This window comes from Globicephala melas, chromosome 3 (assembly GCF_963455315.2).
Source record: "Globicephala melas chromosome 3, mGloMel1.2, whole genome shotgun sequence".
Classification (NCBI taxonomy): Eukaryota; Metazoa; Chordata; class Mammalia; order Artiodactyla; family Delphinidae; genus Globicephala; species Globicephala melas.
Genome location: NC_083316.1, coordinates 61,526,889 through 61,540,994, shown reverse-complemented (window position 1 = coordinate 61,540,994; position 14,106 = coordinate 61,526,889). Strand labels below are relative to the sequence as shown.

The 14,106-nt window shown below is 35.5% G+C and overlaps 1 protein-coding gene across 4 annotated transcripts in view; it reads left to right on the top strand.

Annotated features, from left to right (window-relative positions):
- The window catches only part of AP3B1 (adaptor related protein complex 3 subunit beta 1), a 275,059-nt gene that overhangs the window by 63,689 nt on the left and 197,264 nt on the right, over positions 1-14,106 (top strand). For all 4 annotated transcript variants that reach the window (XR_009563389.1, XR_009563390.2, XM_030846347.2 and 1 more), the window contains exons 4-5: positions 11,359-11,454; positions 12,078-12,238. Coding sequence is in view for 2 of the 4 variants with exons in the window: in XM_030846347.2 (XP_030702207.1) it covers positions 11,359-11,454; positions 12,078-12,238 (257 nt within the window). In the remaining 2 variants the exon portion in view is untranslated. The remainder of the gene's footprint in view (positions 1-11,358; positions 11,455-12,077; positions 12,239-14,106) is intronic.

Below are 14,106 nucleotides of genomic sequence, written 5' to 3'. Positions count from 1 at the left end.
CCTCCATAATTTCTTATGTAAAGTCCCTGTTAACTGGATCATTCATCTTCCTATGTAATTTGTAATTTTTCTCTTGACACTTTCATGTTTTACTCCATCTTTGGCTTTTGGTAGTTTGACTTTGGTGTACCTTGGTGTGATCTTATTCCTGTTCATTTGGTTTTGTGTGTGTTGAGCATCTTAGTTCTATAAATTACTGTCTTTGATCAAAAGTAGGAAATTTGGGGCCATTATTTCTTTTCTTTTGTTTTCTTTCTATAAAACTTTTTATTTTTATTTTTGGCTGCATTGGGTCTTTGTTGCTGCACACAGGCTTTTCTCTAGTTGGGGCGAGCAGGGGCTACTCTTCGATGTGGTGTGCGGGCTTCTCATTGGGTGGCTTCTCTTGTTGAGCATGGGCTCCAGGCACACAGGCTTCAGTAGTTGTGGCACTCGGGCTCAGTAGTTGTGGCTCGCAGACTCTAGAGAACAAGCTCAGTAGTTGTGGCACACAGGCTTAGTTGCTCCACAGCATGTGGTATCGTCCCAGACCAGGGCTCGAACCCATGTCCCTTGCATTGGCAGGTGGAGTCTTAACCACTGTGCCACGAGGGAAGCCCTGGGCCATTATTTCTTCAGATAATATTTGCCCCCTTCTCTTTTCTCCTTCTGGTATTGAAATTACATATATATTATATTGTTTTATTTTTGCCTGACAATGTATGAAACTTTGTTGGTTTTTTTAGATCTTTTTTTGTGTGTGTTGTTTACATTAGGTAATTTTTACTCACCTGTTTTCAAGTTTGCTTACTCGTTCTTCTGACCTCTCCATTTGATTAAGTACATTCATTTTTATTTTAGAAATTGTATTTTTTCATTTTAGAATTTCAGTTTGTCCTTTTTTTATCCTTTCTGTTTCTTTGCTGAGATTTCCTCTATTCTTTATTAATGGAAAGCACATTTTCTTTTACTTAAGTGTAATGGTAGCTCTAAAATCCTCGCCTGCTAGTTCCAGTATGTTTTTCTCAGGCTTTCGTTTAGTTAATTTCCTTTTCTTGTGTGCGTATGTTCCATTTTTTTAGTTTTTCATATATTGGGTAATTTGAGTTGTATCTTTTGACATTATGAATATTAAATTATGTTGATTCTGTATTCTTTTATATTTACTCCATAGGTGGTGTTTTTGTTTTAGAAAGCAGTTATTTTGACAGGGTTCAAATTGCAAATTCTGTTGCTTAGGCAGCAACTTCAGTCTCATATTTTTTGTCTTTTGCTGAGCTGCTTTGAGTCTATTCTGATCTTGCATGGTTCAGGAGTTTGATAGATGTGGGTAGAGATTACTTGAAGAGTAATTATGATTCATATTGTCCTGATTTTTGTTTAAATTGTGTTGGGTTTTCTTGTGATGCACAATTAAGTTATATGGAATCATTTGATTCTTTCAAAGCATACTTTTAATCTTTAGTAGGGGATATGGAAACACCTTTAATCTAGACTAATGTAATCCCATTATTAAAGCAATGCCCTTCTTAGAATTCTGCTCAATGATACATGTATTTATGAGATACTTTCTCCCTGGCTGGTGGGAATATGAACTTTTCCCAGCTTTCTGTGATCTTTGAGACCTGTTCTGCCTACTTCTTTCCAGTGGTTTTTGGTCTGGCCTCAGGTAGTTTCATCTTACTCATGTGCATGACAGTGCTTAGCCCACGGTAGATGGTACTTCTCCCCAGAATGCATTCTCTCTCTCTCCCTCTGAAGTGCCCTCCTCTTTGTTATTCTGCTCTGCAAATTCTAGCAACCTTGGCCTCTGTAAACTTTGATCACTGTCTCCTCAGCACAGTGAGTCTTCTGGATTCTGTTCGAGTTGCCTCCCTTTCCTGGTAGACTTACCGTCAGTTGAAGGGCTCACATTGATTTCTTTCCCTCTCTCAGGGTTCACAGTAATGTGCTGCCTGTTGTCCAACATACGAAAACTTCTGTTTCATTTTTTGCCCCTGATTTTCTGTTTCATTAAGGTAGGAAGGGTAAATCAGATCTCTCAGTTATTATTTCTATATTATAGCTTTATATCATAATCTGTAAATATTTTTAAAACCTTAAAATATACGGAATGTTACCAGTCAAATGAAAACATTAGTCTCAGTTTTCCCTACTTTCCATGCAGAATTTTCAGTTTGTAACTGGTGACATAACTTGAAAATTCTCTTCTTCTTTTCCGTCCTTACATCAGAGTTCTGTAACGGTGTCTTGTAATGCTTTATAGCCAGAATATACCGAGTGAGCCACATGTCATTAGCAGTTTTATAGTCAGTACTTAGGTATTTATAGTTTGAAAAACAAGGCATTTTCTAATGAAAAGATTGCATCGGTACAAGACAAACAGTGTATAGGGCTTCCCTGGTGGCGCAGTGGTTGAGAGTCCGCCTGCTGATGCAGGGGACACGGGTTTGTGCCCCGGTCCGGGAAGATCCCACATGCCGCGGAGCTGCTGGGCCCGTGAGCCATGGCCGCTGAGCCTACGCCTCCGGAGCCTGTGCTCCGCAACGGGAGAGGCAACAACAGTGAGAGGACCGTGTACCGCAAAAACAAAACAGAACAAAACAAACAAACCAAAAAACAGAGTGTATAAAATAATCATGACCTGAGAATGATGGTAGAATTTTTTAAGTGGAGCAATAAGATCAGCCAGGTCACACTGCATTTGTATTATACAAACACAAGGTTGATATGATGTAGACTCTAAGCTATTATTTTTACACTGTGAAGTAGATTGGGTGTTATTGTGTCTCATATAAGGAAAATGAGTAGTTTGAATAATCTTGCATTTGCATGTTCAAAATCTGGAAAAGTACACTGAAGTATATGTTATACAGTTTCTAGAGTACACATTTCTATATACAAAATGAATTATTTTCCTATCATAACTTTTTTATTAGAATAATTTATATTATAGAATTTTAAAGATATGTACTTTAAAACTACTTTTTAGATACATTTTAAAGTACACTTCATTTTTTTGTTAGATAGTAAGTACATTACATATTTCAAATAGGTGAATTTTGCTGCCAAAATGAATAGGCATTATAAAGTGAATTTGACTAACTTGGGTAAATTAAAATCAAAACACTTGTACACTTATTGTCAACTTAGGAACTAAGATAAATTAATTAATATTGGATTTAAATAACTTGATAAACCATCTTTTCTAAGATTCTAATTAATGGGAGAAGTCTAGACTGCACATGTAATCTTATAGTATTTGCAAAGTTTACTTATGATTAATTTAGTAGATACTTATTAAGCACTATTTATGTGCTTGTTACCATGTAAATATAATTGACTTATTTGTAGTGAGGTGGATGGACCTAGAGACTTGTCATACAGAGTGAAGTAAGTCAGAAAGAGAAAAACAAATACCGTATGCTAACACATATGTATGGAATCTTAAAAAAAAAAAAGGTTCTGAAGAACCTAGGGGCAGGACAGGAATAAAGACGCAGACATAGAGAGTGGACTTGAGGACGCTGGGAGGGGGAAGGGTAAGCTGGGGCGAAGTGAGAGAGTGGCATGGACATATGTACACTACCAAATGTAAAATAGATAGCTAGTGGGAAGCAGCTGCGTAGCACAGGGAGATCAGCTCAGTGCTTTGTGGCCACCTAGAGGGGTGGGATAGGGAGGGTGGGAGGGAGACACAAGAGGGAGGAGATATGGGGATATATGTATATGTATATCTGATTCACTTTGTTATAAAGCAGAAACTAGCACACCATTGTAAAGCAATTATACTCCAATAAAGATGTTAAAAAATAAATAAAATAAAAAGTTAATTAAAAAAATATAATTCTGAATTGATAGTTCAGTTAAACTGTCTTTGACTTGTTATGGCCATGATATATGAGCTTCTAATTTGATATGCACCTTAGTTTTATGGCTTCTGGTATAAGAAAGTTCAAGTAGCTGAGAAAGAAAAATCAAGATTTCACTTAGAAAATTTGTGAGCTGTAGGTAAAGCTTGTCTTAGCGTTACTGGGAATACAGTCTCTCAGTAGCAACAATGATTGCTAACACTTAAAAAATGCCGTCTGTGCTAGGTTGTTAACGCCTTACTTATATCAACTCATTTTATCCTCACAAATAACCCTGTGAAGTTGGTTCTTTCATTTTCCATATTTTCCATTTGAGGATAAGGTAGCAGTGAGGTTAGATTATCTGACCAAGGTCACACAGCTACTATGTGGCAGTCAGAATCCAAAGCCAGGTAGCCTGGCTTCAGAAATCATTTTAGGTCATTCCCCTTTTAGAGCCATCCTTCCTGTTTGATTCCTTCCTCCTCTTTCTTCTTTAGTGTCTTTGACCTCTTATCATCATCTGGTATTAACTATCCTTTGGAGGTATCTGGCATTGTTATAATTTTTTATTTTATTGAAGTATAACTGATTTACAATGTGTTAATTTCTGCTGTACAGCAACATGATTCAGTTATACATATGTATATATATTTTTTCATATGTATATATATGTATATATATATATTTCATATTCTTTCCCATTGTGGTTTATCACAGGATATTGAATATAGTTCCCTGTGCTGTACAGCAGGACCTTGTTGTTTATCCATACTGTATAACAGTTTGTATCTGCTAATCCCAAACTCCCAATCCATCCCTTCCCCTCTCCTCTCCCATTTGGCAACCACAGGTCTGTTCTTTATGTCTGTGAGTCTCTTTCTGTTTCATTGATAAGTTCATTTGTGTCACATTTTGGATTCCACATGTAAGTGACATCATATGGTATTTGTCTTTCTCTTTATGATTTACTTCATTTAGTATCATAATCTCTAGATCCATTCATGTTGCTGCAAATGGTATTATCTAATTCTTTTTTATGGCTGAGTAGTATTCCATTGTATATACCTACAACATCTTGTTTATTCATTCGTCTGTCGATGGACATTTAGGTTGTTTCCATGTCTTGGCTATTGTGAACAGTGCTGCTATGAACATAGGGATGCATGTATCTTTTCAAATTATAGTTTTGTCTGGGTATATGCCCAGGAGTGGGATTGCTGGATCCTATGGCAACTCTTAGTTTTTTGAGGAACCTCCATACTTTTTTCTAGAGTGGCTGTACCACTTTACATTCCCACCAACAGTGTAGGAGGGTTCCCCTTTCTTCACACCCTCTTCTGCATTTGTTATTTGTAGATTTTTTTTTTTTAAGAATCAATTTTATCTATCTATCCATCTATTTATTTATGGCTGTGTTGGGTCTTCGTTGCTGCACATGGGCTTTCTCTAGTTGCATCGATCGGGGCCTTCTCTTCCTTGCCATGTGCAGACTTCTCATTGCGGTGGCTTCTCTTGTTGTGGAGCACGGGCTCTAGGCACGTGGGCTTCAGTAGTTGTGGCTCGCGGGCTAGAGCACAGGCTCAGTAGTTGTGGCACACAGGCTTAATTACTCCACGGCATGTGGGATCTTCCCAGACCAGGGATCGAACCTGTGTTCCCTGCATTGGCTGGCAGATTCTTAACCACTGCTCCACCAGGAAGTCCCTGTAGATTATTTTAATGATGGTTATTCTGACTGGAGTGCGGTGGTACCTCATTCTAGTTTTGATTTGCATTTCTCTAATATTTAGTGATGTTGAGCACCTCTTCATATGCCTGTTGACCATCTGTATGTCTTCTTTAGAGAAATGTCTATTTAGGTCTTCTGCCCATTTGGGTATAAATTTTTTATGTTTTAGATGTGGGTAGAAATGACCAAGTCCTGAGATATTGGTAATAAGTTATGCTGTAAGTAGTTCACTCTGGAATTCCAGTCTTCTTGTTGTAAACAGAAAATTCTGTACTGTTTATTATTTATTCAGGGCTGTTTGTAATGTTCAGATAGTTATCAACAGTAGAACTTTTCTATTCATCTTTATCCTTTACAATCAGATTCTGGTATGCTATCTAATGTTCTGTAACAAAAATGTCACTATAAACATAATTACAGTAGTCTCCTCTTCCTTGTGGTTTCACTTTCCACAGTTTCAGTTACCTGTGGTTAGTAGTCCAAAAATATTAAATGGAAAATTCTGGAGATAAACAATTCATAAGTTTAAATTGCACACTATTACGAGTAGTGTGATGAAATTTTGTGCTGTTCTGTCTGGGATCCCCAACCATTGACATCATCTGCTCCTGACATCTAACCATTGACACTGTCATGCTCAGTGATCCAGGATCACCTAGAGCAGATGATCCTCCTTCTGATGTACCATCAGAGGGTCAGTAGTAGCCTAGCCCTGCATCACAATGCCTACTTCATTCACCTTACTTCATCTTATCACACAGACATTTCATCATCTCATATCACCACAGAAAGAAGGGTAAGTGCAGTCCAATATGAGAGAGAGAGAAAGAGAGAGAACACATTCACATAACTGTTATTAAAGTATATTCTTACAACTGTTCTATTTTATTACTAGCTATCGTTGTTAGCCTCGTACTGTGCCTAATTTATAAATTAAACTTTATCATAGGTATCTGTGTGTAGGAAAAAACATAGTGTATATAGAACTTGGTAGCGTCCATAGTTTCAGGCATCTACTGGTTGTCTTAGAATGTATCCCCCACAGATAGAGGGGAACTACTCTATTGATCTATTTGTTTTGGATTTTTTTTGTTCTTGAAATACCTTGTTAGTTCTTGGAAACATGCTTAATCCTCTAATGTTGTGGGAAAACTGACATAAGCTTCTTAAAATTTGTGTTCAGAATTGATTGATGTTTCATTGTTACCAAGTACAAAATTTCATTTTTACCAGTACATACTGCCTTAGACACACAGTTGAGCTGTACGTCATCTGCCATTCGATGTCAGATGATACCAAAAGTGACCTAGTAAGCCACAGTACTAAAATAATCAAAGGTTTAGTCAATAACTCATGAAGTTTGATGTACTAGTAATGATAAACTAATTAAACAGATCTGCCTGTGTTCTTCCAGCCTACTGGGGCTCTGCTATGATTAGCTTTACAGCAAGGAATATTGTAACACTGAGTGAAAGTAACTGATAAGAGAATGGTGTAGTCACGGAGCTTTAAGTACTCCCATTTCTGATCACAGAATGGTTTCAGGGAAAGTAGGCTTTCTCTGCACACCTGCAGCCAGTCAGTGCATAGGCCTCTTGTGGTCAATTTTGATTGATTCTTAGAACTAGAACAAATTTAGTGTTTTGCAACCTTCTGTGATTTAATAACGTTATGCTTTTTGCTATAACAGTCACAATAATCCTTCTCCAATAGTGCGTAATTATAGCAGTGCCTGGTAGCTCAGCTGTGGTTTGAACGTTTCAGTGTTCCCAGTATAAACTCCTGGGTATATTCTGGAGTTCATAATTCAGCTTTACAAGTTGGCTGTACAGTTAGGTAAATAAAGGTGTTGCTGAGAAAATACATCCCAAGAAGATGAGGGGGTGGGTGGATCCTAATCCATTCTTGTTTCAAAAGTTTCCTGAGAACTGTAGACTGAGATCCGAATATAGTTGGTAAAGAGAAATAATATTTTAAATGATTAATTTTCTAAAAAAACCCCACAAGTTAAAGACTTTTGAGGCAGTCTTCTTAATACCTATTGTTTTCTCACAGTATGTTGATGTCCTTTTAGACATCTACTTCATGAATTATATCTATTGGTGGTAAGTTAGATCCTAGGTATAGCAATCTAATGGGAAATGTCTTTTTTTTTTTCCAGTCTCTCATTGGGCTGTGATGTTGCATTCAGCTGATAATTATTGGGCTTTTACTATATTGCCAGGCTATGTGATAGGTTGTGGGAGTATACAGATTAATAAGGAATGGTTCCGGTACTAAATAACCTCATGTTCATTCCAAGGTGAATTTGAGAAATATCTTATTTAAAATACATCTTGTGTGTTGATTTGATATATTTAAATTGGTATAAATCAGTCAACCAGCAAGTGTTGGTTGCTTTTTGGCACTGTTGTAACTTAGGAACTTTTTTTTAAAACATCTTTGTTGGAGTATAATTGCTTTACAATGGTGAGTTAGTTTCTGCTTTATAACAAAGTGAATCCCATCTATGCATATACATATATCCTTAACTTAGGAACTTTAAAATCTGGTTGGGGAGAAAATCATTTATAACTCAAACAATTAGATAAGTGCTTCTAAACTGAGATTTAAGAATTTTAAAAATTTATATTTCCATTTAAATATAATCTAAAACATTGGGTATATTTTGGATCATTTGGTTGCCATCTTGTATACTAGTACCACGTAATATTGGAACCCATTTTTTGTATTCTTGTGTGAGATCACTTGATTCCATGATCATTTGAAAATTTCATGGACTTTAAGGAGCCTAAGTGGGTTGATATCATCTGTAGATGAGTGGTCACTTGGGTGAGACTGCTTTTCATTGATTGGCACTAAGAGGTGTGTTTTTTTAGAGTGAATTTGTTCCTGATTGGCTAACGTTCAGAAGCAAGGGGCTGTCACAGGTTGGTTGACTTGCAAAAACTTGTTGATTTAGCTGAGTTTTTGTCTGTTGAACAGGTTTAAAATAGTTCTGGTGGCTACATGTTACCAATGCTATAGAAAAAGCCATCATAGGAATGTGGGAACTTAAAAATATTTTCAGTTTCAGATTGTTTATAATGAACATTTTAAAATACTTTTATAATCAGAGAAAGTACTATTATTCTGTGTTGGAGGATGTCTAGAAAGATGAGATTCACCCCTAAAATGAAAATGTCTTTATTGTTTTATCTGAATATAAAATTAATATTCATTGTAAAAAAATTAAATAATATAGAAAGATGTAAAGAGTGAGGGTCACTGGTTAATGCCGTCACCCAGAGCTAGTCACTGTTAACATTTTACTATATAAATTTTTTCAACTTTTGTGCTTACCTGGTTTGAATCCTGGTTCTTCATTTAATAGATTTCTGTATTGGTCAAGTCACTTAACTTCTCTGTGCTTCGGTTTCTTCACCTGTAAAACAGGAAAGGTAATACCTGTTCATTGAGTTGTGAATATAAAATGAATTAATCTAAATATAATATGTAGAACAGTGCCTGACACATAGTTAAGTGTATAAATATTTGCTACTATTACCATATAATGTCCATTCTAAGACATCTGTTTTCTATTTTAAAGTTTATGCAGTTGGAACTTATCTTAACAATTGAGGGTGGCTTACAACTGGCAGGGTTTTTTCTTTCTCTCTTTGAGGTCTGTAAAATTATGGTACATCTTACAATTGGTGGTTTATCTTAGAGTGATAAAATACAATATATGTGTATCTATTTTTTATTAACACAGAAGTGCGATCATACAGTGCATACTGTTTTGCACCCTTAAAATTTTTTACAAGGACATATTTTCAATGTCAAGTACAGATTTACTTAATTATATATAGTGACCACATAGTACAGCATTATATGGATGTACTGTAATTTGTTGTACTGTTCCTCTCTTAGTGGAAATTTTATTGTTTCATTTTTGCTTTTGTGGAAGATTTTGATTAGTGGAACTTGGGAGAAAGTAGGATTGATAAACTGAGTGGAGATTGAGACAAAAAGTCAAGTTATATTTGGGGACTCTTCCTTGTTTGACTTTAAAGGAAGATTATGGGCTGTATTGAATACTGAGTTAAGGATTTTAGGTTTCGTTTTTAAGATTTTGTGGATCTATTCAGCACTGAAGAGTAATTGGAAATATGTTTTTTGTTAGTTTCACCTATAACCCTGTCAATATAGTACAGACGAATCGATGGCTTTCATGTTAAAATGGTGTGTTTAGCATTTTATCAATGATAAAGACACAGAAAGTATGTTCATTAAGTTTTCACTTGTGTCCATGAAATTGTGAAGAACAGCAAAATAGGTTGGATTAAAGATTAAGATCTAAAATTATCTGAGGAGGGTGCCGTGACGTGTTGAATTTAAGTTGTTGAAAATGTCTATAGGTAAGTAAGATATTGCCCTCCTTTTAAAAGAAGGACAATTACTAGGACAATTACTCGAGTATGGATTGATTTAGTCAGTAGCGCATTTGGAAAAAGTATATGGGTTTTTTGTTTGTTTGTTTGTTTTTTTGCGGTACGCGGGCCTCTCACTGTTGTGGCCTCTCCCGCTGCGGCTCCGGACGTGCAGGCCCAGCGGCCATGGCTCACGGGCCCAGCCACTCCGCGGCATGTGGGATCCTCCCGGACCGGGGCACAAACCCGTGTCCCCTGCATCGGCAGGCAGACTCTCAACCACTGCGCCACCAGGGAAGCCCTTGCTTTTTTTTTTTTTTTCCCCCCAAAATCTTAACTAGTTTGTGTTGCTTAGACTTCATTTGTAGTTTGGAGTGCTGTACTGAAAAAAATATAGACAAATTGAGTGAGTTCAGAAGGGAACAGACAGGATGGTGAAGGAACTCAAAACACTGCTGTGTCAAGGGAAATTGGACTGTAAGGGAGAGAAGGCCATGACAGTTGTCTTTAAAGAAGTCCAGATTGGTTACTGTGATATAAAGTATGGCACAGTATAGCACTGTTTTCCTTTTCAGCATTGATTCCACCTATTTCCAGCTACTTCCCCTCATTTCCCATGCTCTTTGAACATTCCATTACTTTTAGATATGTACTATGGGGATATATCAGAAAATTAATCAAGCAATGGTATCTGAAGATATTTGAGAAGGGAGATACAAGCTACAAGCAGTGTCTGAAGGAAGCAGTCGAAGAATTTCAACTCAAATTCCAATTTTCATTTAATTTTTCTGCTCATCATAATTTTGTTATAAATTTAGTGATTAAATTGACTTTGAAAACAGTTTTCAGAACACACTTCCGTCCTTTTGGAATTTTTATTACATTAAATTGATATTGTCACACATTATTCTTACTGAGCTGAAAATATCAGGTAATGTATATTGGAATGTGACTATTACCATAGAATCAGAGTTGGGCCTCAGCACCTTTTGACAGATGAGGAAACATAAGCTCCCATACCATATAGTTAGTGGACAGAGCCCAAGGTCTTTATATTATTTGTATCCCTCATTTTGAAAATACTGTTCCAAATCAGTTAATATTTTAATATTCTTGTATGAGTTTTGCTCAAGAACTTTTTTTCCCATCAAGAGGAAGGACAACTTGATAGGATATTGCTGTTGTGGATTGGATTATTAAAATGCTTACTTCACAAGCTTTTTCTGTTTCTATTCATTATCCTACAATACATTATCTTTATTTTACCATCTAGGCTATGAGCAGGTTCAGTTATTTAGTTCAGGAAAGTTGAGTGTGGATTTTAGTATAGAAAATTTTTAATTTTCACTCTGGCTAGGATTAAATTATTTTTTCTTATTCACAGATCAAGAAGTTAGTATATGTTTACCTGGTCCGATATGCTGAAGAACAGCAGGATCTGGCACTCTTGTCCATAAGCACTTTTCAGCGAGCTCTGAAGGTAAATAATAGAGTGAGTAGGCAAATAGCTGCAACGTTTCTGCACAGTTGAAGGTGTGTCATTTAAAGAAGTGGAGCAATAATCCACTAAATGGTACAGTCATGTTTTGAAAGAGTTAAAAGGCCTCTCACGGTCCCTATTCAATGCCCTTAGAAAATAATTTATTATTATAATCAACTGGACTTTGCCTTGTATGTTCCTTTATGTTCAATATAATCATTATTGTGCCTCAAAGAGCTCTTCATCATTACACCAACTAGTTGTTGAAGGTGTACAAAGAGGGGACATGACTTTTTTTAAAGATAAAATTTATGACGTGCAGCATTTTGTTATTATGAAACTCTAAAACCCCAGCATGTTTAGTAATATGTGATCAAGTAGAATTATAACCATTACTTTTCTTGTTAAAACATTATTCAGAGAAATAAACATTTATTTAATTCTCTTTTTCCTTAGCCATTTCCATATACTGGGTATTTAAATTAAGTAGCCTGGTTTTCTTTGTTTTTTTTTTTTGCTATTGTTGTATTACATCCTATAAGCACCTGTTAACTGTATCATAAAGATGTATTTAAAATATTGAAAACTTGAAATTTTGATGAATATTTTTGTACTGTCTTTAGGACCCAAATCAACTAATTCGTGCAAGTGCTTTGAGAGTTCTATCAAGTATTAGAGTGCCAATTATTGTACCTATTATGATGCTTGCTATTAAGGAAGCTTCTGCTGACTTATCACCATACGTTAGGAAGAATGCAGCCCATGCAATACAAAAATTGTACAGGTTGGTACTGTGTAAATAATACCAAAGATCCCTAATGTTGTGTGGAATGTTAAAGCCCCTGGAGGCTTATTTTATTAGCGCTTATAACTAGTCTGTCCTTAAACTAAGTAAACTCAGTGACTGTGTTTCCCCTGCCCACAAACATTCTTTAGACATCTTTAATTTTATTTTGGTTACAGAGACCCGAGGCAGGTTTTTATTTGTGAGCCTGTTAGGGCCTGTGATAATTTATGGATTTTATAACTTAAAAATAATCAGAAGTTGAATTATCATTTATATAGTCCATCTCTCATTACACATACACATATGTTATTAGAAAATTAAGATTTTTTTTTCCTATTTATTGCAGGGTAGAATCTTAAGTGTGTTATTGTCTCAATTCACTTTGTTACCCCTTCTTCCATCTTTGATCCTGCTGTTCCCTTCCTTGCCTGATTCTTTTCCAGAGCTATTTTATTAAATATTATTTTAATACTGATTTTTAACTATAGCACCGTACCATATTTATATATTTATTAAATTATCGTACGATACCTTGATCTCTGTGGAAAACATATTGCCTAAATAAAATAATTATTATCTGTAATCATTTGGTATTATTTTCTGTTACCATTTATTCCACAAACTTTTATCAAGATCATTTTGTGTTTCTAGTGTTGTGTTACATGCGTAAGATGTATGAAAACGATAGAGAATGTGGTATCACATCCCTATTGAGGGAAAAAAATCAAACGTATGCCAAATAATTAAAGGCAATCTATAATTGAATAAGATATTGCTATATGATATATATGTACATACAAAGGCACACTAACAATGCCTTTGATAGGATAGGGCTCAGAGATTATCATATAGGGTTTCATAAAGTAAAGATGTAATGAAATGGGATTAGTTAGGAAAGACTGGAGAAGGGAGACACTTGTTGGCATTTGAAAGAATTAAAAGGTTTGAATGTTCAGATAATTATAATGGTCAGTGGAAAACTTATATAATGTTTGTGAAAAGTAAAAAATCATTTTCTTAGGTTAACTGTCAGACAAAGTTATCTCACACTTCTTAGTCATTATCCTTTCTTGTTATCAACTTACAAAATAAGATCCAAGCTCACTACGATAGTTTAAAAGCCCATCACTGGGCTCCATTTAACCTCTCTTTGTCTTGAATTTACAGTCTCGTAGCTCAGTACTGCCTATTAGTCCTCTACATAAAATGTTTTTATCTCATTACCATCTTTTGTTCCTCCTTTAGTCTCTACCTAGAATATTTCCTACTTTTTCCAGCTCTAAAGTCAAGTTGTTTAAGATTCATCTGAGATGTCACTTCCCAAAAGAAACCCTCCACAACCTTCCTGCCTCCATTGGTGTCCTTCTTTATCCCCATAATCCCTTATATATACCTCCAGTATGATTATGTTTGGGACTGTCTTTATTAGACTGTCTTACTTATCTTTGTATGCCCATCGTTTAGCTTCTCAATAAGTGAACAGTTGAATTCTATGCTAGGAAGAAATTATTTTATTAACAATATTTCAGTGCTTACAGCTGCTATTTAGATGCATCTGTCAATTCTGTGCGTATGTGGACCTTTGTTTATATTTCTTGGTTTTAGATGGCAGGTTTTATTATACATGTCTCTATCAGTAAACTAGAACGGTACAAAATTCTTATTTGGAAATTCTGTATATATTTTTTTGACAATTATGTGGCCATGCTCAAAAATGATTGCTATCCTGTTATTTTCCCCCCAGTTAAAAAAAGATTTTGTGGTTTATCTACTTGCAATTACTTTCTTAAGGCTTTCCATAAGAAGTGGATTTGTTCTTTAAATATTTTCTTAACAGTATTGGTATCTGGGTTTAATTAATATGA